The 23,740-nt window shown below is 34.7% G+C and overlaps 1 protein-coding gene and 1 pseudogene across 1 annotated transcript; both read right to left on the bottom strand.

Moving 5' to 3' along the window:
• Nucleotides 1-11,467: 11,467 nt before the first annotated feature.
• On the bottom strand, nucleotides 11,468-15,213 carry LOC143601151 (ABC transporter G family member 9-like). Its single transcript, XM_077078633.1, has 4 exons — nucleotides 14,831-15,213; nucleotides 12,846-13,629; nucleotides 12,435-12,757; nucleotides 11,468-12,121 (listed from the first exon to the last, which is right to left on the bottom strand). Exons 1-4 carry the CDS (start codon nucleotides 14,921-14,923, stop codon nucleotides 11,468-11,470), a joined length of 1,854 nt encoding a protein of 617 aa, XP_076934748.1. The 5' UTR covers nucleotides 14,924-15,213.
• A 5,665-nt stretch (nucleotides 15,214-20,878) lies between these two features.
• On the bottom strand, nucleotides 20,879-23,222 carry LOC143601150 (ABC transporter G family member 9-like; annotated as a pseudogene).
• Between the last annotated feature and the right edge of the window lie 518 nt (nucleotides 23,223-23,740).

Below are 23,740 nucleotides of genomic sequence, written 5' to 3'. Positions count from 1 at the left end.
GCCACCACAAAGATGTGACTTCCAAACTTAACTTTCTCAACCGAGAACTTGTTACGCTCAACAAAAAGCTTGACGAACTTTTGGAAGCCAAACGAGCACCACCACACATCCAGGACTTGTTCGGGGGTGGTGGCCGTTGAAGTTCTGACTTTGTTTCGTGTTTAAGTTTTTTCCGCTAGTACTATGTGTTAGGACCCGAGAATTGTTGTTGTACTTTTCATTTCATCTATCTTTAATTATGTCTTTAGTTTTATATTTTAATGAAATATAGGATTTTTAATAACCATGTTAAAATAACCAGAAAATAAAAACCCAGTAAAAGCAGAACCAATCTCGATAAACAAAATAAACAAAACAGTACTGTCTGCATTAAGCATCACGGTACCATGCTCCAAAAGCACGCGGCCGTGTTTTTGGTGTCAGGGCAGTTACGAGTTTTTACTTAATAAAATAACTTTCTCCAACCACAAACCCTATTTTTCACTGTGTTCTGAACCAAGAAACCGCCGACCTTCAACCATTTTGCTAATTTCTTCATCTAATCTTCGATTCTAAACCTAAGGTATGTTAATTTAACAATTTCATTATTCAAAATCATCATTCTAGGTTTAGATTAACCCTAAAACTGTTCAAATCGACCAAATCGGGTCAAAACCCGAAAAGGGTATGGGTTATTATGCTTGATTATGATGAATAGATTGTTGAATGTTTGATGGTTAGGGATTAATTGAAAGAAACAATTCGGGTTTTGGGTGTTAGGATAAATACCCTACAAACAATTAAACCCAATTGATATAACCGGTTAGATACGAGGGTTCGAGTCTAAGTAAGATAGAAATCGATATTAAAAACACGAGCTGTGCATAAATCAACACGAGCCGTGGTCAACCAAAAGTCAAACATCAAAGGAATTGAACCAGAAGCAGCAGCACGGTACCGTGCTTCTAAAAGCACGCCGCCGTGCTTTGCTCTCTGTTTCAGCAAATTGAAAATTTTGCATAAGTTTGGACTAATTTAAGCTTAAACTGCAAATGGCCAAGTATGGGGAAGAAGTTCATGCATTTTTAGTCTTCACCGGACATGATGAAAGAGATAGGCAAGCCAATGCAAGACTAAGCTACTTGAACAAACGAATCCCTGAACCAAATTTCTATGCTTGCCAAAACACCCTACGCCTAGTCAATCAATGGAAGCGATACAACAGGTTTGTGACGGGGCCATGGAAGAGGGTTTTTGAGCAAACAGAAGAGGCCGTAACGGAACTGACAAAGGAATTCTTAGCATCCTTTAACATAAAGAATAATTCAGATATGTGGGATAAAGATGCAATTGAGTTCAGGTGTGGAGGTGTATGGCACAGAACGTCTTTCACCCAACTCGGGATTGATATGGGAATTTACACAAAAGAAGAAACAGAACAAGTAATCTGGACCCACGCAAGGGTAGCATTTGAAAAGGAAGACAATAGTTGGTTTGGGGATACACAGACACAAGCATGGGAGTTGTTGGGCTTCGAGGATGAAACAAACCACATCAACACATCGAAAAGCACAGCCTTACGAGATCCATTGATGAAATATATTCACCAGCTACTAAGCAAGACGCTAACAGCACGTGGCAGAAATAAAGGAGTGGTGAATTTACGGGATTTGTGGGCACTTTACTGCATAAGAAATGAAATTGATTGCAACATTACTTATCTCTTCTGTCAACTTTTCAGAACTAATGCAACAGCTGTAGATCCAAGGACTCCACTCGTCGGTGGCGCTTGGATCTACAAGCTCTACAAAGCTTATGATGTGGACGTGGAAGGGATCGAAAATTCGGAACCTATTGCTCTTGACCTCAACCTCTGTTACAAGTTGCAGATAACTCAAATCCTTAGTGTAGAACCAGAAATTTGGAGGTTCGTGAACAGCCGCGACCACATTTGGGACCCGAAAAGCCAGTCAGAAATGATTATGGAAGACGAACGGAGAAAAAGAAGAGAAGCTGAATACAAACGGACAAGGATCCGTTTGACCTGGACACGGGTAACTGATGACTGTCAGCACAGGTAGTTGGGCATGGGCACGGGCATGGGTTGGTGTTACTTCATGAACTTATTATTATTTGTGTTTGAACAATTTACTTTTCGTCGTACTTGTTTATTTGTGTTTGTGTTGGTTTGGGTACTATTATGGCCATGAGTGCCAAAGACATTTTACTAGGTACTAATTTAGCCCGATAGGGCAAGGGATGGATGATTCCATACCCAATTTTCAGTAGTTATGCTTGGTTGTTTGTGGATGTTTGCAGTTTTATATTATACAGGTACAAAAACAGGAAAACGGACGAAAAACAGAGGATGCTCTGTCGAAATTTCGATTAACCCGTAGGGAAATAACTCTCCATTTTTACCCATAAATTAGAATTTTTATATTTTCATGAATCTTGTCACATTGAGGACAATGTGAGATTCAAGTGTGGGGAGGGGAATTACTTGACCAATTGTTTGTCCAACTAATCATAAAAATTCTCTAAAACAAATTTTTTTTTTGCAGCAGACAAAGATTATTTAAACCTAAAATCCAAGAAATTTTTTTGCAAATAACCAATCTTTTAAAAATGAAAAAGTAAGAAAAGGTTTTGTAATATTGAGAATAAATTTATGCAAAATATGGCGTTAATACCCAATTCCTCCGTTACTGTGAGATAAACCTCATGTCGTATAAATATTTTTCGGAAGCTTTGAGTGAGTCATATGTTTCATGTGATTTAGAACTTGTCGCAATTATTCATTTCAAGACCGAACGAAGAGTTGTATAAGGAAGAAGGTAATATTTACACCATTCCATCAAACCCGTTACAAAACCAAAAAAAAACCCCGATCACTTTATCCATTTTCACCGGTAAAATACAACACTGGTCTTTTACCGGCATACCCTAAAGAACAGGAAATGCATCTTTCGATTTCAATTTCCTTTGCTGCATACATTTCGCAAAACCTAGGTTGCCTCCAGAACTTAGGGAGAGAATCTTTCTCTTTAGCAATGGAGTAAGGAAAAAGTGGCGCCAAGACGAACAAAGGCCACCATTCTGTGAAATTTCCAAAAACGCAATGAAGAGAAGAGCAAAAAGATATGAACGATGTTTAGGTTGCGGAAACTGGTCCCACGAAGGAAGATGTAGAAAAAGTCAAACTCAGTCTCAGCATGAATATACCGAACTAATGAGGGTGGGGGCTATTAGGCTCAAAGCCGATCGATCTATTAGAGTTTGAAGTTATATTCAGAACAGGATTGAGGAAGAATTGATCCACATCCTCGATAAAACTGGTCTTGACGATCTGACCTTAAAAGAGTCATTAGATATATATATAAAAAAACACTCTCGGAGAAAAAGGAGCTAACAATTGAAGACATCTCAAAACTCCCAAACAAGTGGAAGTTGTATTTACCATTAACCCTTGAACCACCACAAAATACCAGTTCCGACTCATACTAAACCAAAACCCCTCTTTACCTTCTAAGCTATGCAACCCTTCAAAAATGTGGAGATTTGAACTTGTTACAAGCTTATTTATCACAGGTTGCATTTTTGCTAAGAGTGTTCACATACTTACATCACAGATATGATCAGATATAAAACCGAGTGTGAGTGAACATTGTGAGAACGTGACGTTTTGCATATACAGAAACTCATAAAAACAAAAGTTCTCTCTTTAATCACTAACAAAAAGATTGGTTATTTTGTTTCGTCTTCTTGAAGCTCACTTAAGGGGTAGCTATGATATAAGTTTGCTGTTTTTAGAGGATATTTATAAGAGGATTGCTTGAGGACAAGCAATGTTCAAGTGTGGGGATGTTTGATGTACATATAAATATACATCTTTTCAGCATCAAATAAACTCTAAAAACTACAATTTCTATCCAATAACATAGCATAAAAGGCTACTTATCATAATAAAACATAATTTCAGGTGAAACCAAGCCTCAAACGAAGAAACAAGCAAAAAGACGAAGAAAAAAAGAAGAAAACACAAGAAAACAAAGAAACACGCCCCCATGCCTCAAGAAATACGCCCCCATGCTTCTGAAACAAGAAAAGACAAAATCTGGAAGCAAAAGCACGAGGCCGTGCTCATCATGCACGGGGCCGTGGATGGGAACACAGAAAAGACAAAGAAGAATTTAGCACATGTCACTAAAAATCACGGGGCCGTGCCTACCAACCACGGGGCCGTGGCCACGTCACAGATGAGACAAAACAAATCTGGCACATGTCATAAAAATGCACGGGGCCGTGCTCATCAAGAACGGGGCCGTGCCTCACCATCCAGAATGCCTATAAATAGTGGCTCATGTTGCACTCATTTGGTGTGCCTTGAAAATAATTCTCTCCGGTTTTCACTTATAAAAACACACACTAACACTCACTTTGAAGATCTAGTGAAGAGTTTGAAGGTTTGGAGGTCATCACCACTAATCATCATCATCAACCATCACTACCATCATTAAGAAGAAGGATTCATCTACATTCGGTTATATTGTTCTAAGTTTAATCATGTATTTGTTATTATCAATCATCTTAATGTTCATCATTATGCTCATTATGAGCTAAACTCCTTTTACCATCTAAAATCTATGAAAAAGCTTTGTTTTACTTGATAATTAATCAAGACATGTGATTTAGTCTAGTAAAGTACATGGTTATATTACAATTATCCTTTGATGAGAAATGTTTCACCATTTTAAATCACTAAATCAAAGTTGGTGGTTGTCAATATCTTTGGCAATCGTTCATGATCGATTCATGTTCTTGAAAGATAGAAATAATTTGATACATTATCGAAACATGGATCCTTATATTGTACTTAGAAATGATAAGATATAAGTTATGGTGTATTTTTCTAAACCTTGGTAATCCGAAAATGGCTTTGCTTAGGATATCAAATTAGTTAAAGAAACCATATGTTAACGGAATGTGTAATTATAACCTACATATATCAACCAAGGGGAGGTTGTGTGATGAACTACAACCACCCGAAGTTGTTAGAATTGGTATTTGAGAAATCGAAGTCAATCCTAATCTTTCTACTTTACGAAACTACTTGTCAACTCAAATCGACATCATTGAGATTGTATGACATTAGGAAAGGGTGGACTTTAAAATTCGCATACCATCTACTTAGTACCGAAGATGCTCACTTAAGGTTTAAGGAGCTATCTATCATATATTGCTACGGCAAGTTTATCACATGTCTACATATTAATTATCAATACTAAAATGAAGTGGATTCTTGATCTTAGATGGTAACCTTCGCATAATTGAACAACTCGTTAGAATCTCTTTTCTCGGTCACCTATATATTATAAATATAAGTATTTATATTTAACAAAAAGTTTAAAAATCAACCCCAAAATGATTAAAACCTCCGATTGATGTAAGGCCCCAAACCGGTAGCCCTACTTTAGCGTCGGATTTACTCATAAACACAGTTCTTGCAATCAGAGTTAATTAAAACTTTCGCGGAAACGTTTACTTGAAGCATTCGTTACAAAACATTCAATCTCTTCTCTGATACTATAAAACAAATCATTATATTTAAAACATCTTTTCTTCCATCTTAAGATGCCAGCCGTTCAATCCATGCCATGTGCCATCCTCATGCTAGTTCTTTGGTCTGATCACCTGCGTGCATACTAAAAGTCAGCTACGCTGAGTGAGTTCTAGTTAATCAAGCAACTTATCATACAACCACTACATGAATCATATACGTATCCGCAGACACGTAGTCCACTATCTAACCTGCTTACCTTACCACTTAGCCTCTTATTTACACCTACCACCTTGCCACTTTGCCACTTTAATAACGTATAACGTTATGCCACTTTGCCACTTTAATAACGTATAACGTTATGCCACTTTGCCACTTTGCCGCTTTAATAACGTAGTCACGTATAGGCATACCCTACCACGTACTATCGTCGTGCCACTAACACTCTTACTACACTCTTGCCACTTCTAACACGCTCTACCTCTACTTGTCTACAACATGCTTCATATCATTTACATAATAAGCAAGTCACATCATAGCATTCATACACACTAATAACCACTTGGCAATCACTATCCTTGGCGATGCGTGCAATATCCGAAGATCGTTCACGCACCAACAAGTATTATATAATAGCTACCTCGTATAACATCTATAGCATACACTTACCACTTAAGGTAAGTGTATTCACACTTCACATCGAGTATGCACACAGCCCCGAAAACATAACAAGGAAATGGGGCTAGAAACTCACCTGAAAACGGTTACGTTCACCGTTAATCGTAATCCCTTTCTTCAGTTGTGCACGGCTGACTGTATAACAAGTATACGTATCAATTAACTATCACTACTCATATTGTATTTCTATCTTTATATGACCCACAACGAACGGGGGTCCGGGGGCAGCGCCCCTGGCAGCGGGGTCTAGGGGCGGCAGCCCCTAGCAGGGTCCAAGGGGCAGAGCCCCTGGCTGGGGTCGAAGTTAAACCTTAAGCGAACTTAGCTTTAGGCGAAGTTAAACCTTAGGCGAACTTAGCTTTAGGCGAAGTTAAACCTTAGGCGAACTTAGTTTTAGGCGAAGTTAAACCTTAGGCGAACTTAGCTTTAGGCGAAGTTAAACCTTAGGCGAACTTAGCTTTAGGCGAAGTTGTCATCAGGCGAACTTAGCTTTTCAGGCGAAGTTCATCAGGCGAACTTAGCTTGCAAGCGAAGTTGTCGGCTGCAGCTACTGTTCGTCCTTAATCGTCTTCGTTTCTTAACCAAATAACTCGATTTAGGTATCCACGGAATCGTCTGACCAGCGCCTACAAACCCCAACCATCAAATCGACCTAACATCGATGTTTAAAGGGTGCGATTTAGGCATATAGGTTACGGGTTCTTTTATCAATCGATTAACCCATCAAATCGTAACCATTTTCAGTAAGTTTAGCTTTGTTGGATTCGTTTTTACCATACAAACACAGATCTATCATTTCTATACTAATCCAAACCTAAACGAACAAGTTCTCGATATAAACGTACCGTAAATGAGTCGAACTACGAACACGAGCTGGTCTTGTTGCTTTGGTTCGTCACGACGATCTAGCACCAACGAGCTCGGGTCCTCGCCTTTGGATCTTGGTTCGGGTTGTGTGTTTTGGGGTGTGTAGAGATTAGGATGGATAAATGGATGGAATGGAAATGATTGGGGTTTAAGGGGGTATTTATACTCCCTTAATCCCATGGACTGAAAGCCCATATTTCCTTTTGGTCCCTATCTAATCCCATCTAACTATCCTACTAAGTCTTCATATTTTGCTATTATTATTATCGTTCCACTAACTTGTTTATTTTACCCGACAAAATAATATATTAAATATTACTTTAGAAATTTCGGGATGTTACAATTGAAGTAAAACAACGATTTATTATTAGAAACATGTGAGTCCACGGATCGATACTTGGTTCTTGCCATTACTATTCTACATATACGATAGGTACACTTGCCTATTTTGTGTATGTTTAGTCTTTGTAGAAATCACTTTTATAAATTTAAAACACGATCTTGTGCAAAAGCAAATCATCCAACCTTTCATAATATTTTATACCACTAGCACGCACACATCAAAGTTTTTAGCAATATTTTATCACTAAAAAAAACTTGGATCGTTCTTAGAAACGTGTATCCCCATTGCTAAAGAGAAAGATTGATGTGTGCGCGATAATTACACGTAATGATACGGTGCCAAATCATCCAACCTTATAAAACACACACTAACAGGTTTGTAATATGTTGGACAACTCGTTTAGAATCTCTTTTCTCGGTCACCTATATATTATAAATATAAGTATTTATATTTAATAAAAAGTTTAAAAATCAACCCCAAAATGATTAAAACCTCCGATTGAAGTAAAACAACGATTTATTATTAGAAACCTGTGTGTCCACGGATCGATACTTGGTTCTTACCATTACTATTCTACATATACGATTGGTACACTTGCCTATTTTGTGTGTGTTTAGTCTTTGTAGAAATCACTTTTATAAAATTAAAACACGATCTTGTGCAAAAGAAAATCATCCAACCTTTCATAATATTTTATACCACTAGCACGCACACATCACATTGCACAAACTTAGCCTCCACACTTGCACATCTTTCCAAACATCGGGATCAATCTTCTTGAATTACCGTAATCGTTTTCATCCAATTTCTTGTAGTAAAATAGCGACAATCACATAAGTTGATAACTAGTTTGGCTAAGACCTGAGTCTCCACCACCACCACTTAACGAGGAAAGCTAAATTAGAGCTTCGTAAACCACCCCCCTAAACCACCCAACTCATTAAATGAAATGATTAGGTTCTGTGCTACCCAATCAATCTTACGTGAGAACCCCAAAGGAATTTACGCCTTATACCATCTCGAGACTGTATTACCTTGATCGGAACTTTTTTAAACAGGAGAAAATGATAAACGAAAAGTGTTTCTAGGAGAGACAAAGAGAATTGATTGTTTCTAGGTAATCTTTCATTCCAAATGACGAATCCTAGAATGATGGCAAACTGTGCCAGATTACAATACGATGAGGTGGACTTTTATCCCATGTTTCACCATTTGAAACGGCGGACCATTTGAAATGGTGGAAGTGATAAAGATATCTTGTGTTCTGCCATTTTAAATGACGGATCCCATTACCCTTTAATCCGTCATTTTACTGGAAGATTACGTATATCGAAGTTGCCTACCCCTATATTTTTTTAATATTTGAAAGACGTCTACTATTTAAAATAGCAACTGTGATTTGGACATGTGTCATTTCAAATGGCAAACATGAAAAGTGAATTTTTTAACAGATTTGACACCTCACACATATCTTTTTACCATATTATTCACTCTTGCCATTTCAAATGGCAAGCGTCAATAAAATATTTTTAAGAATTTTAACTTAAAACATACAAATATTTTTTGATAATTTTCTCCCTACTATCAATTTAATTGAGGCAACCCTTCCTGCAAAAGAGAGAGATTTTGCCTTCCAATCGGGAATTCGAGAATTAAACCGATCAATGGCAGACTTCCAAAAACCGATTCGCTTTGTATTGACACCCACAGATATCCCAAGATACATGAGAGAAATGTCACCCGCCCTGCATCGAACAGTACTAACCATTGACACAGTCTCCTCATCAATCACACGGACGCCAAAAAGACTGTTCTTAGCCATATTCGCTATAAGCCTTTCGATATATTTCCAAATTTCCAATGTTATAACCAGGATAATTGTTTGGTTGACACCATGCAACTAAGAGCATTAGGCTTGATGGACAAGTGAATCCATTTTTTGCTTGGCTATACTAATGGTATATTATCAAATTATTGCTTATTTGGCTCTCATGAGGACTGCATGTCTAAAAAAGTAAGTTATGAATATATGAATTTGGGTCAAGAAGATGATAATTAAAATGGATAATTTCTCAACTTGAAATTTTCCTTGAATTTGATATATGAACTATTTTTGAGTAAGTCTATCCTTATGAGAGCCAAAATAAACAATAACTCTGATAAATCTCCAACTTAACAACCAAAACAGCAGCAGAATTCGATCACTTGCCCATCAAGCAAACACTCACAATATAGAAGAAACTTCAACAAGCCCAACCGCCTCGTTCGTCTGTCTAGCCATTATTATATGGATACAAAGAATTGGACCCCAACACATGGAAGCACTCACATGCTGAATGTAGTACTCACATTTTGATAACATGTTAATCCTAGAATTGTGCTTGATTTATAATTCATGATAAAGGGGATATGATGTAGACATGAGTTTTCCATGACATAATTAACATGCTTAAAAATTGTTATCATGCCTCTCTTGTTGCCATCTCTTTAATGACGGTAGCCCGCGATTTTCTATCTTCTTTTCTTGATGACAAAAATATATTTATATATAAAAAAAATTACAAGAGATAAATACAGTTCAAGAGAAAGTGATATATATATATATATCATGATTGAGGAAAATTAATACATCATAGTCCTTTTATAGGATATGTTAGCAATTTGTCACCGTAACAACTATAATATTCAATATGGACAATTAAGTAAATTCATGTGACAAGTAAGAGCATGTTTGGGATTGAGTTTGAAAAATGCTTATCTGCTTATTGGTGTTTTCAAAAAGCCAATAAGTTAAAAGATGTTTGGCAATCAAAAAAATCTTTTTTTATTTCAGTCTTTTGAAATGGTTAAAAAGCAGTTTTTTAAAAGCTTCAAATCTTGGCTTTTCAAAATGACATTTTGAAAATGTTAATAAACCAATAAGCACTTTTCAAACTTAATCCCAAACACGCTCTAAGAAATATTGGACTTTAATCAAGAAACGATCATCAAGAGGATTAGGGATGGAAACAAGAAAGTGTCATTTATTAGTAATCGAGTAATTGAATTTAAATGGTTAGAATTATCAGTGCGTTATGGAGTTGCCCCCTTTTTTTAAACAACAAAAGAGTTGAACTTGTTATAAATCTCTCGTGAACAATTATTGTTTATGGATCCTTTTAATTCTGTCGTGTCATTCAAAAGAGGGTGGTGGCGCAGCTTGTTGCCCGCTTACTTGCCTCTCTATTGTGATTGGATCATTTTATTTGTTTTTAAAAAGGTCTTTCTAGTTTGATTTAAATTGTTATGACCCAATTTAGTGTGAGAAAGAAATCTAGAGTGAGAAGGAGTTTTACTCAAAACAGTCAATACCTTATTCCATTGATCGACCACTCTTTAAGTACAATTCAATAAATTACACAGAAACAATTACCCTGTAGTTCTCACACACTATTATTATCTATTATCGTAACATAAATGTAGAGAATAATGTTAGTCTTAGATTATAATTGAGATAAGTATTTGAGCAGGATTATTCTAGTTTAGTCTAGCATAAATAGAGGGTCTTGGGTAATTGTAATGTGTGTTTTCGTTCTTAATAATACTGAAACAGACGTGGTGAGTTATCACAAAATTATCGGTGTTGTTTGTATTGTTCGATCCAAAAAGTTAATAGTTTCAAACCTGGGAATTTTCATTAACATTATCCCCATTTTCTCATACTGATAAAAATCTACTGATAACTCAAACGTTAACAAGAAAAGTTTTAATTAATGAGAGAAACTAATACAAATATCAACCTTCTACATATCTATCTTGTAACATTCATTAATGTGTTAATACTTAACGCCGATTACCAATGTGATTACTGGAGTTTGGCTGAAATAGGCTAATAACGGGCAAGTGATCTTAGTTGTTAATTGCCGATGGTTAATTTATCAGGTACCCTTATTGCTTATATTGTTGCTCTTGAGAAGCATGCTTAAAAAGCAGGTTATGCTTTTATATAAATCATTCTTAAACTTGGAAATTTTGTTTCTTTAATTCCATAATTCTATACCCTATTTTTTAGGCAGGCCAATTCTCATGAGAGCCAAATAAGCAATAACCCGATAAAGTACAAGCATTATAACCAAAGCAAGAACTGCGGTCATTTGCCCATCGAGTCCAACGCTCTTAATGGCAGGAAAATCTTCAACCAAACAAGTCTGGTTACCACATTGGTAGGTCTGGCCATGTTTATATTGTGACCCTATCAAGAGCTTGTAACTATGTTGACTAATCGATACGTATTTTATCCAAGATATAAAAACAGGCACACTGTGAATATAATATCCTCCTGCTAATGTGAAGGATGACATGATCACAGACCCAAGAACGGTGGCTGACTTCTGGTCCATGACAAGTGCACCTAGCGCGAGTCCAAGCCCTTCTGAGACCAACACACTTAAGAGAAGCGCTAACAACGCATACAAGAAACTTCCAAGTGATGGTTTGAGCCCGGCCGTCCAATAGGTTATTGTGCAAAACAAAGTGGGAAGAACCATCTCTAGTGGAAGATCTCCTAATGTTCTTGACACGAAATAAGATGAAAGTCTGTACATTCCTGAAGTTCTTTCTTTGTCAAGCATTGGTCTTTCTTGAGGAAATGTGAATATTGCTTGAAATAAGGGGAAAAAGCCCCAAAATCCAGTGTAAAAGAATAGCAATCCTGTCTACAAATGATAAATATTTTGCAAAGTATTAAACATTCAATGTTAGATTGCAATTCACTACAAGAAAAGTGACACTTGGTTACCTAAATATATGTGGGCTTTTTTTTACTTTAAAAGTGGCGTTTTGCATGTGTTAAATAAACGTAAATTTTTGTGCAATTGTTTTATCTAAAGGCGAACACACACCCACTAGAATCTAGCTAGTCTAAAACCCACATACGGGCATACGGCCCACTTTGTGGTACTCCAACCCACACTGATTTTATGGGGATAAACACTGTATGTCACTATTTATAGGTGAGATTATATATACCTGATCGTGCAAGTGAGATGGATCACATTGCCACCATAGAAAACCGCAAAGAAATGCAATCGCTATAACCTGACCAATTTTGAGTGGAGAAAAGAAATTGTGCCTCCGTTCTTTGACACCTTTTCTAAACAAAATCTCGATTTGCTGCCACCAAGTAGTAGTCCATCGTTCATCTTTAATGTCCTCTAAAATATTGTTCACATGATCATCAACTTCTAATACTTCAGCTTTCAGATTCTCAGCAAGATTTGTGTTATAAGCCAAAGCCAACTTCTGCCTAAGATCAAATTGATCTGAAAAACTTGAATCCTCTGATGATATCCCTAGTTTGTTTGTAAGTTTAAACAAATTCACAAAGTTAGTTATTATGCAAATAGATCAAGACACAGAATTAAACAACTACTTACATACCATTCGCAAGATCTAGCAAAAAGTCTGAAGGATTCATGGCTACTGATGGGGAAAAGCCGATACTTTCAAAATAATCCATAACTTCTGAGCCTTTCCCGAAAAACAACGAATTCCCTTCTGATAACAACAACACTTTATGAAACATGTAGAAGATCTTACTTGATGGTTGATGAATTGTCATCACAATAGTTCTTCCTCCTCTTGCTAATTCCCATAATGTAGAAACAATCCTTTGAGCCGTCGTTGAATCTAGCCCCGAAGTTGGTTCATCCAAAAACAATAAACTAGGATTTATAAGCATTTCTTGCCCAATACTAACTCGTTTTCGCTCTCCACCAGATATCCCTCTTAAATGTGGGCCACCTATGATTATATTTTTGCATCTTGTCAACCTAAGTTGATTGATCACAGCTTCAGCATGTGAGATCTTTTCTTGACTCGTAAGATTCTTAGGCAACCGAAGTAAAGAGGTGTATACTAAGGTTTCGGTAACGGTCAAATGAGGGTATAAAACATCATCTTGACTTACAAAACCGATGTATCGCTTCATAATACTTGAAAATGGTTTGCCATTGTAGGCTACAGTCCCCTCGAGTTTGCCGCTTAGTCGGCCACCTAGTGCTGTCAAAAGTGTAGTTTTTCCGGAGCCAGATGGACCTAACATTGCCAACATTTCTCCGGGCAACACCATGCCTGTGATCCCTTTTAATATAGGCTTCTCTAGTGATGTATTCTTCATCCATCTTTGTTTCTTAATTGTGATGGTGTAAGCCACTTCAAGAAACTGTTGGATTTCATACCAAAACTTATGTGTTAATTAGTTAATTATTCAAGCACAATTTTTAACTGTTGATTGCAAGTAGATTAAAAAAAACAACCCCTAACCACAAACTAAACAGAAATTTTAGATGCTCTTGACATTGAACATAAGTTTTATTATAGAAAAGTACATTTAAAAATTAAAACCTTCATGATTACTTATGTAACAAGTTGTAATTGATTGATCACATTGATTAATAAGGTATTGGCTGGTCAGTGAATTTTACAGTATCAAGGACGCAATACAACCCGGAGCACTGGTTAAATTAGATAGGCAAGTTCGACGCTCAGCATAAGCTTGAATATCTCAAAAAGGTTCTTGATTTTCGTCAAAGGTCCTTAACCAGACTTATTTTTATTTAAAAAGTTGATTTCTTTATTACTTTGTTTAATTTACTTATTGAGTAAATGTTCTTAATATGACACAATAAAGGACTTTAATAATTTTAATGATTTATCTATAAACACAACTGTTTCTCACATATGGCCTCAACTACACTTTATACAAATTTACTTGTGGGGAATATATAACTAGCAAAGAAAGATCAAACAATAATCCTAACATAAAAAAAACAAATATTCAACTTTGTGACAAAATAACTGATAAATAATTGCAAACCAATTCGAGGTACACATTCAGTTTTGTACGTGACAAAATAATTGATAGATATGCAACTTAGTTATTTTTTTTTTCATTTTATGTGATTTGATGAAGAGAACGTAAAATTTGCGGCTGGCTTACAAATTTTGCATCCGAGTTGGTGTAGATCTCTAACTTTGTGATCGTTTTGATTTTGATGGCACATCATTCGCTACATTTACAACTGACTTTATGTCGCCAAGTTTCTGAAACTTATTTTCAGTCGCAAATGCCTGATTTAAATTTTAACAGTATACCCTGAATTGGTTTGCATTTTACTTTTAAATGGAATATATACTAGACCGGATTAGGATCATTGACATCATTTAGGCCTATGAAACCCAAATTCGCTATGTCATGGACTCGTCTAGTAATACATAAGAACAATTGAGTCATTTTTTTACAGGATGCTGACAATTTACAAAACTAGAAATAATTAGATGTTCAAATCAGATAATTAGATTCATGTCTTATCTTCTATGCGACTATGCGCAACTAATAATTCATTAAAAGTTAAAGAGCAAACCTTTAATGTTACCGGACGATCAACTTTGTTGAAGATCGATGAAGTTTGCTCACATGAATATTGTGCCTCTATGTCAGTCATCGGTGCCGACATCAATCTATCTCTTTCGGTTAAAATCTATATGATAATAAGATTTATGTAGGTAGTTGTTTAGGTGACTATAAATGTGTGTTTATATAGTAAAATGTGGAATTATAAAGGTGATAGAAAAGAGATGTCACGCAATAGAGGTGTGCTTTTTATATCCTTTTTATTGCCATTTCGTGTCGTGTTTGTCTTATTTTTGTTCGAGTTTTTTTCTCCTTGTTTTCTTACTTTTTTTGTTTACCTGTTTCCAATATGTATCTTTCTAGCATTCACACCTCATTTGTTCTGTTACAAAAACTGTAACTTAAATTATTTTTTGAAAGCTTCTGGTATTCGAACACGTACAAGAACTTGAAGTTTCTTTCTTACCGCGCCACCATTCCCAAGACGTCAAACTTACAACTAAAGATTAAATTTAAAAAAAGTAAATAATGTATTTATGATTTACTTTATCTTGCTATCTTGTAATAACTAATTAATGTACATTTCAATACAATTTTTGAAGCCAAGTTAGGGGCTGTTTGTTTACATCTGAATGGAACCATTCAAATGTAAACATCTGATTTATTCAGACTTCAAACTGTTTGGTTTCAAACAGAAAAACATCTTAATGGTTAAAATTAGGTCTGAATCATTCAGACTTAGGTGTTGTTTGGTTCATTCAGATCTGAATGAGTCAGATCTGAATGAGCATCTGTCTCATTCAGCAACAACAGTAAGTCTGAATGATTCAGACCTAATTTTAACCATTCAGATGTTTTTTTTGTTTGAAACCAATCAGTCTGAAGTCTGAATGAATCAGATGTTTACATCTGAATGGTTTCATTCAGATGTAAACAAACAGCCCCTTACTGTTGTTGCTGAATGGGACCGATGCTCATTCGAATCTGACTCATTTAGATCTGAATGAACCAAACAGCCCCTTAGTATTATTATCTATTATCTAACAAGAATAAATATTATCTTTGATGGCGCTAAATTCTAATTGAGTCTATTGGCGGTGTCGTATTGGTTTATGCAACTTTTTTTTCTTTTTGTGTTTTTGTTTTTAATTCCTATATGTTAAAGAACGTAATAGAAATTGACCAAACACCATTTTTTTTCTTTTATTTGGTTCTGACATCGTGATGAACGTCACATAAACCGATCGACTTCGTGTAAGTTAACTGCCTCAACACATGAAACCGACAACGTTAGATTTGACCAACGTCCGAGTTTTATCGGCCGACATAACCCCATTGGTCCACATTACGTTTTAAGCTTTTTTTTGTAACGAACTTAGCTAAACGATTTTTTTTTGTTACAAGACCGTAACGAACATGACGACCAAACTCACATAAACTCATCGCCTCAACGCCCAGAACCGACAACACTCGGGTTTTACCAACGCTCGGGTTTTACTAACTGAATAATATGTTTTTTTTTTATAATTCGCTATACGAGTGCCACTACTTTTTTTTGTTTGTTTTTTTTTTTTGTTATAAATATGATAATTTGACAAATTTATTTTTAGGTTTAAATTTGTTAACGTAATGAACGTAGTTAATACCAATTAAATTTGCGTTAATTTGCCGCTACTACGTCCAAGGTCACTAGTTATATGTGAGATCTTATAAATATTATGAGATAAAAATACTTGATTTTGTGGATAACTCAATTTAAAAATATATATATAAAAGAATAAATGGAATAATTCTTATATTAAAATTATATATTATGTTATAAGATAAGAAATTATATTTTAGATAAAAAGAATTAGAAATAATAAATTGTTGTATTTTAACCACGGGTAACAAACCACAATATCAAAAGAAATTTTTTTTTCAAGTACGCTTTTGCTGGAAAAATTTCGAAAATTACTAAAAAGATATATTTTATACGAAGTGTAAGAAGTATTTTTATAAGATAGCACGTCTCTTTTGGGTGTACATTTATTTTGGAGTGGTTTAGAAATAGTAAGTATACAAGTGTGTGAGTCGTCAATTATAAAAGTTCTATGTATATATATATACACACACTAGTTTTTATCTCTTGTATTACGAATGTTATTTTACATTATTCGTTTATAAATATATTTTTGGATTTTAATTTAATTTATTGTACAAAAGTTAATAATATAATTAGTATCTGATGGTTAAAGAGTTTCACAAATAAATGAGATGTCATAACCCGGTTTAAAAGCTATTTGGGTTTGGTGAGACTTATGACCCCCTTATTTTTTTATTATTAAATTGTTTATTAATTATAAATAATATATTTTTTTTAAAAAACAAATCATATGTTAGGTTTTCATATATCCCAATTTTATAGGATTTTCATATGTACTCGTGAATTCGGGTTAAATGCATGAGAAACTTCTATTTACATATAATGCAATCTGATGGCTTAAGAGAATGTAGGGAGCAACCAGAGAACCTTTAGATTTCGTTTATATATATTATAGATTATGGGTTGAGTTAATCTACAAAAAGATAACAAAAATTACCTGAAACGTAAAATACAATGGAAACTATAAATTACACAATGACTTGAATGTAATACACAATGAACGTAATACTATTTTTCTCAAATTAAGTGAATGGCACATGTCAATCCCGAACAAAAGACCATGAACGTATTACACAATGACTACAACACAATGCTAAGTAGAAAGACAAATGTTGAGCACTAAGACACAATGACGAACAAAAAGAAACGATGACGTAATATTTATATTAATTTTTATCTTTAATATGAGTACCAATTGAAAAGACGAAAAATCCACTAATTTTTTATTTTATTTTTATATAACAATATGTATGACATTCATATTAAAGATCAAAAAAATGCTTGTTATTATGGTGATTTTTTTTCATAAAAAACGACGTATGAAAAAGCTATAGACGTTATAAAATGATGGAAGAATTAACATGTGTCTTGCATGTGGAAAGAGAAAAATAATCATAAGTGGGTTATTATATTTATGTCTTTCTCATCAAATTTTATTCTTAAATTAATCTCCATCATTTAAATCTAAGATCAATGGATTAGATTCACTCTCACTCTTTTCAATTCTGTTATCCTTTGTATTTTAACTTTATCCTATATATTATTTAATGGATTTTGATATTTTTAGCATATACAACTCATTAATCCAATTTTTGTAAAAATTTGTCCCCTCACATATTTACTATTCAATTTTGTACTAATTTTTATGTTATTTGTACTACCTTTCAATGCACAAACTCACTGAATTTTATGTGACATTTGTCACTTTTCAAACCCGACCCGTTTAAACTTTTTGATGTAATTCGGACATTCAATTATTATTAAAAGCGGTGAATTTATTGAATATTTATGATCATTATGTTGTTACGATTATCACGATGTTTTATTATCTTTTATGTTGTTACAAATTTAATCCCAAGTTCAATTTAATGTATTGTATACCTTTATGGCATTTAGATCCAAGTCGAGTGCCAAATGTGTCAATTACAAAATAATGATTTGGATCCGCCGCGCATCGCGATGGCTACATGATGTGTCCATCGCATAGCGCTACGATCTTAGTGTTCATCTCATATAATGTGTAGGTCGTGCTATGCGAACCTTTTTTTTTCTCGTCGTCACGATACACGACGCAGGTCATTGTTGTGTTTTCGAGCTTGTTTAATGACTAACATCATGTTGACCATATTTCTAGCCTTTTGACTCGTTTTGGATGTTATGGCGTGAATTTATACTCATTTTCAGCCTGTATGCATGATCCTTTATCATATTATTGTGATAAAAGTTATTTAATTTATAAAACCTTGATTCAAGCCCTTAAGACTAGCCTTATGACTAGTTCCTTGCATTTAACTCATTTTGTCTTGATATTAACGAATCCTTGGCTATATGAAGAGAGCCCTCTACTTTGCTCATTCTTTATCATAGCCCAATTTCCGCTCAAATCCATTCTAGCTTTTTCTTTGGTGCTTAAGAACCAAGTTCCTTTTAAAGTCAACTGCAACAAACTTTATTATTTCATTTAGCATTCCCCGGGTAGTTATTATGATGTTTTCAGTCTGTCTACAGATGTTGATCGTTATCATGTTGTCAAGATAATTGACATATGTGGTGACGACATATTGCCGCACTCGGTTCATTAATATCAATTGAGTTTATGAATGTATGTATTTGGGTCAAGAAAATGATAAAATGGACGATTGCAACTTCGAAGTTTTCCTTATGAGAACAAAAATAAACAATAACACTGCTAAATTACCAACTTAACAACCAAAATAACAAAACGGATCACTTGCCCATCTAGCCAGAGACTCGAAATACTAGAAAAACCTTCAACAAACAAGTCTAGTTTCCTCATTCGTATGTCTAGCCATTCTTAGATTGTGTCCCTACTTGTAAGTATACTGAGTGATTGACACAACGAACTGACCCCAAGACATGGAAGCATTCACATATTGAATAATAACATGTTAATCCTAGAATGGTGCTTGATATCTAATTCATGATAAAGGAGATATGATGTGTAGACATGAGTATCCCATCACATAACTAACATACTTAGAAATTATTATCATGCCTCTCTTGTTGCCATGTTTTTAAGAGAGTTGGGGTTTGGTAACGAAGACGTGTTAAATTAATTAGTATGTTTATAGAGTATTTGAATTCGTATAGTTAGAATTATCCGTAGTTTTTTTTTTTTGATCAATGAAAGATTTGAACTTGTTAAATCTCTCATGCTCACCTATTGTGTTATGTGATTGAGTGTGGAAGGAAGGGGTTATTAAGGATATACAATTAACCTCTATAAGTTAATAATGTTGGGACCAAGATATTTTATTAATATAGTGAGATATTATTATATCGATAAATTAATAAATTATTAATTTAAATAGTTGGCTTATATTCGTGAGCAACCCTTAAATTAAGGCATCGACCTTCAAAATTTTCATGTTCGTTCACTTTTTACCTATTTGGAACCAGCCACCAGGAAAGAAGCATTGCAAGCAGCAACAATTCTGTACAACTTTTTGTTGCAATACGAGAATACGGTGCCTCAACTCTTGAGTGCAATTGGGATATTTAAATATGAACTCAATTTAGATTTGAAGTTCACAAAAAAACAAGTGACTATAGATTCATTATTTACTAGACAATCCTTCAATTTTAGAATATTTAGTAATTACTTCCTCCGTCCCATTTTAATTGTCCTAATTTGATTTTTCAAGTCTTTCTTGTTTAACTTTGACTGACAATATTTTTGTTTGTGTTATATAATACTTGATGTAAAATATATGAATGGATTGGGTTTTAAATGTATTTTACATTCATATAGTTTTCATCAAGTATTATATAACACAAACAAAAATATTGTCGGTCAAAGTTAAACAAGAAAGACTTGAAAATTCAAATTATAACACTTAAAATGGGACGGAGGGAGTATTAATTTATAGTTTCGCTCGGACCAATTATTTTATTATTTTATCGATTTGTTCGGTCCTAAGTTGGGACCGAACAAATTTTTAATTTTATCAAGCTTATTAATTTATCGAAAATTAAATTATAAAGACTCTACTTTACTTATGCATGATTACATAAACCAATATCACATATTAACGATTCATATATATATATATATATATATATTCTGGTATTCTTCCTTGGGAAATGAAATGATTTCTTGTGATAGATTTTCTGTGTGTGAAATTTGATCAATTTTGAAATGTGGATCCATCATAATGTGATCAGGGTGTAGAATATATCATATGTCTGATTATAAGTTGTACCATTAATTAATTATGTAACAAGATAGCATCTTTCCATTAGCATTATCCCCATTATTAAAAAATGATCAAAAAACCATTGATAAAAAAAAACCTCAAACAATTGAAAGGTTAACAAGAAAAGTATGAATCAACGAGATAATTAAAATAATACAAAAATCAAGCTTCTACAAATCTATCTTTTAACATTCATTATGTGCAATACTTGACATCAGTTATCATTGTAACTACTTGAGTTTGGGTGAATACTCCTGGCTAACAATGGGCAAGTGAACTTAGTTGTTCGTTAATGATTATTTTACCAGGTTATTTCTTATATTGTTGCTCTTGAGAAGCATGCCTTAGCAGGTTATGCTTTTATATATACCCTATTTTTTAGGCAGGCCAATTCTCATGAGAGCCAAATAAGCAATAACCCGATAAAATACAAGCATTATAACCAAAGCAGCAACTGCGGTCATTTGCCCATCGAGCCCAACACTCTTAATGGCAGGAAAATCTTCAACCAAACAAGTCCGGTTACCACATTGGTAGGTCTGGCCATGTTTATATTGTGACCCTATCAAGAGCTTGTAACTATGTTGACTGATCGATACGTATTTGTTCCAAGATATAAAAACAGGAACATGTTGAATATAGTATCCTCCCACTAATGTGAAGGATGACATGATCATAGACCCTAGAATAGTGGCTGACTTCTGGTCCATGACAAGTGCACCTAGCGCGAGTCCGAGCCCTTCTGAGACAAACACACTTAAGAGAAGCGTGAACAACGCATATAAGAAACTTCCAACTGATGGTTTGAGCCCGGCCGTCCAATAGGTTATTGTGCAAAACAAAGTGGGAAGAACCATCTCCAGTGGAAGATCTCCTAATGTTCTTGACACGAAATAAGATGAAAGTCTGTACATTCCTGAAGATCTCTCTTTATCAAGCATTAGTCTTTCTTGAGGAAATGTGAATATTGCTTGAAATAAAGGGAAAAAGCCCCAAAATACAGTGTAAAAGAATAGCAATCCTGTCTACAAATGAGAAAAGTTTTCGTAAGTGTCAAAAGAATTCAATTTTAGATTGCAGTTCTCTACATAAAAAAGTAACACTTGGTAACATAAATATTGGGGTTTGAATTTTAACTTTAGAAGTGGCATTTTGCATGCGACAAATAAATGAAATATTTTTGGCAACTCTTTTCCTTAAAGGCGAGCCCGCGCCCTCTAGAATCTACTCTAAAACCCGCATGTTACCCACTTAATTTGTGGTGTTCTCTAACACGCACCAATTTGATGGGAATAAACACTAGATGTCACTAGTTATATATAGGTAAGATGAAATACTATAGTACCTGATCTTGCAAGTGAGATATATCGCATTGCCACCATAGCAAACTGCAAAGAAACGCTTGACGGCTATAACCTGACCAATTTTGAAAGGAGAAAAGAATCGTGCCTCCGTTCTTTGACACCTCTTCTAAACAAAATCACAACTTTCTGCGACCAAGTTGTGGTCCATCGTTCATCTTTTATGTTCTCTAAAACATTGTTCGCATGATCATCAACTTCTAAGACTTCAGCTTTCAGATTCTCAGCAAGATTTGAGTTATAAGCCAAAGCCAACTTCTGCTTAATATTATATTGATCTGAAAAACTTGTAGCCTCTGATGATATCCCTAGTTTTGTTTAGTTTCACAAATTTACAAAGTTAGTTATTATGCAAATAGATCATGACACTTAATTAAAGCATGCAACCACTGACATACCATTTGCAAGATCTAGCAAAAAGTCTGAAGGATTCATCGCTACCAACGGCGAAAAGCCAATACTTTCAAAATAATCCATAACTTCTGAGCCTTTACCGAAATATAACGAACTCCCTTCCGATAGCAACAACACTTTATGAAATATGTAAAAGATCTTACTTGACGGTTGATGAATCGTCATCACAATAATTCTTCCTCTTGCTAATTCCGATAATGTTGAAACAATCCTTTGAGCAATTGTTGAATCGAGCCCCGAAGTTGGTTCATCAAGAACAACAAACTAGGATTTATAAGCATTTCTTGCCCAATACTAACTCGTTTTCGCTCTCCACCAGATATCCCTCTTAAATTTGGGCCACCTATGATTATATTTTTGCATCTTGTCAACCTAAGTTGATTGATCACAGCTTCAGCATGTGAGATCTTTTCTTGACTTGTAAGATTCTTAGGCAACCGAAGTAAAGAGGTGTATACTAAGGTTTCGGTAACGGTCAAATGAGGGTATAAAACATCATCTTGACTTACAAAACCGATGTATCGCTTCATAACACTTGAAAGTGGTTTGCCATTGTAGGTGATAGTCCCCTCGAGTTTGCCACTTAATCGGCCACCTAGTGCTGTCAAAAGTGTAGTTTTTCCGGAGCCAGATGGACCTAACATTGCCAACATTTCTCCGGGCAACACCATGCCTGTGATCCCTTTTAATATAGGCTTCTCTAGTGATGTATTCTTCATCCATCTTTGTTTCTTAATTTTGATGGTGTAAACCACTTCATGAAACTGTTGGATTTCATACCAAAACTTATGTGTTAATTAGTTAATTAGTTAATTATTCAAAGACAATATTTAACTGTTGGTTACAAGTAGATAAAAAAAACAACCCCTAAGCCACAAACTAAATAGAAATTTTAGATGCCATGACATTGAACATTAGTATTGTTATAGAAAGTACACTTAAAAGTTAAAACCTTCATGATTACTTTTGTAACAAGTTGTAATTAATTGATCTCAACCATCATGATTTCTTCTGTAGCAAGTTGATATTGTTGATTAACAAGGTATTAACCGGTCATGTAAAATTTACGGTAACCACAGGACAATTTACAACCCGGGCTAGCATAAGGTTAAATATCTCAAAAAAAAATGCTCCTGGTTTTGGTCAAAGGTCTCCAACCAGACTTGTTTTTATCTTTCTTAAACGGCCAACAAACATAGAATACTTAGATACTTCGTACGGGGTGACCTAATGGCAAAAAGAGTCGTCAACTGACCCAACCCAGTCGTACGGAGCCCTTAAGC

Source organism: Bidens hawaiensis, unplaced genomic scaffold, assembly GCF_021521415.1.
Source record: "Bidens hawaiensis isolate Kalapana, Puna unplaced genomic scaffold, B.hawaiensis_p1.1 tig00055769_1, whole genome shotgun sequence".
NCBI lineage: Eukaryota > Viridiplantae > Streptophyta > Magnoliopsida > Asterales > Asteraceae > Bidens > Bidens hawaiensis.
Note: the sequence above shows the minus strand (reverse complement) of the source record. Positions and strands in the feature narration are given on the sequence as shown.

Coding starts and splice junctions, on each gene's coding strand:
- LOC143601151 (XM_077078633.1), bottom strand. CDS start 14,923: ATGTCGGCACCGATGACTGACATAGAGGCACAATATTCATGTGAGCAA. Junction 13,630..14,830: donor ATCGTCCGGTAACATTAAAG/GTTTGCTCTTTA, acceptor GAAATCCAACAG/TTTCTTGAAGTGGCTTACAC. Junction 12,758..12,845: donor TTTGCTAGATCTTGCGAATG/GTATGTAAGTAG, acceptor CAAACAAACTAG/GGATATCATCAGAGGATTCA.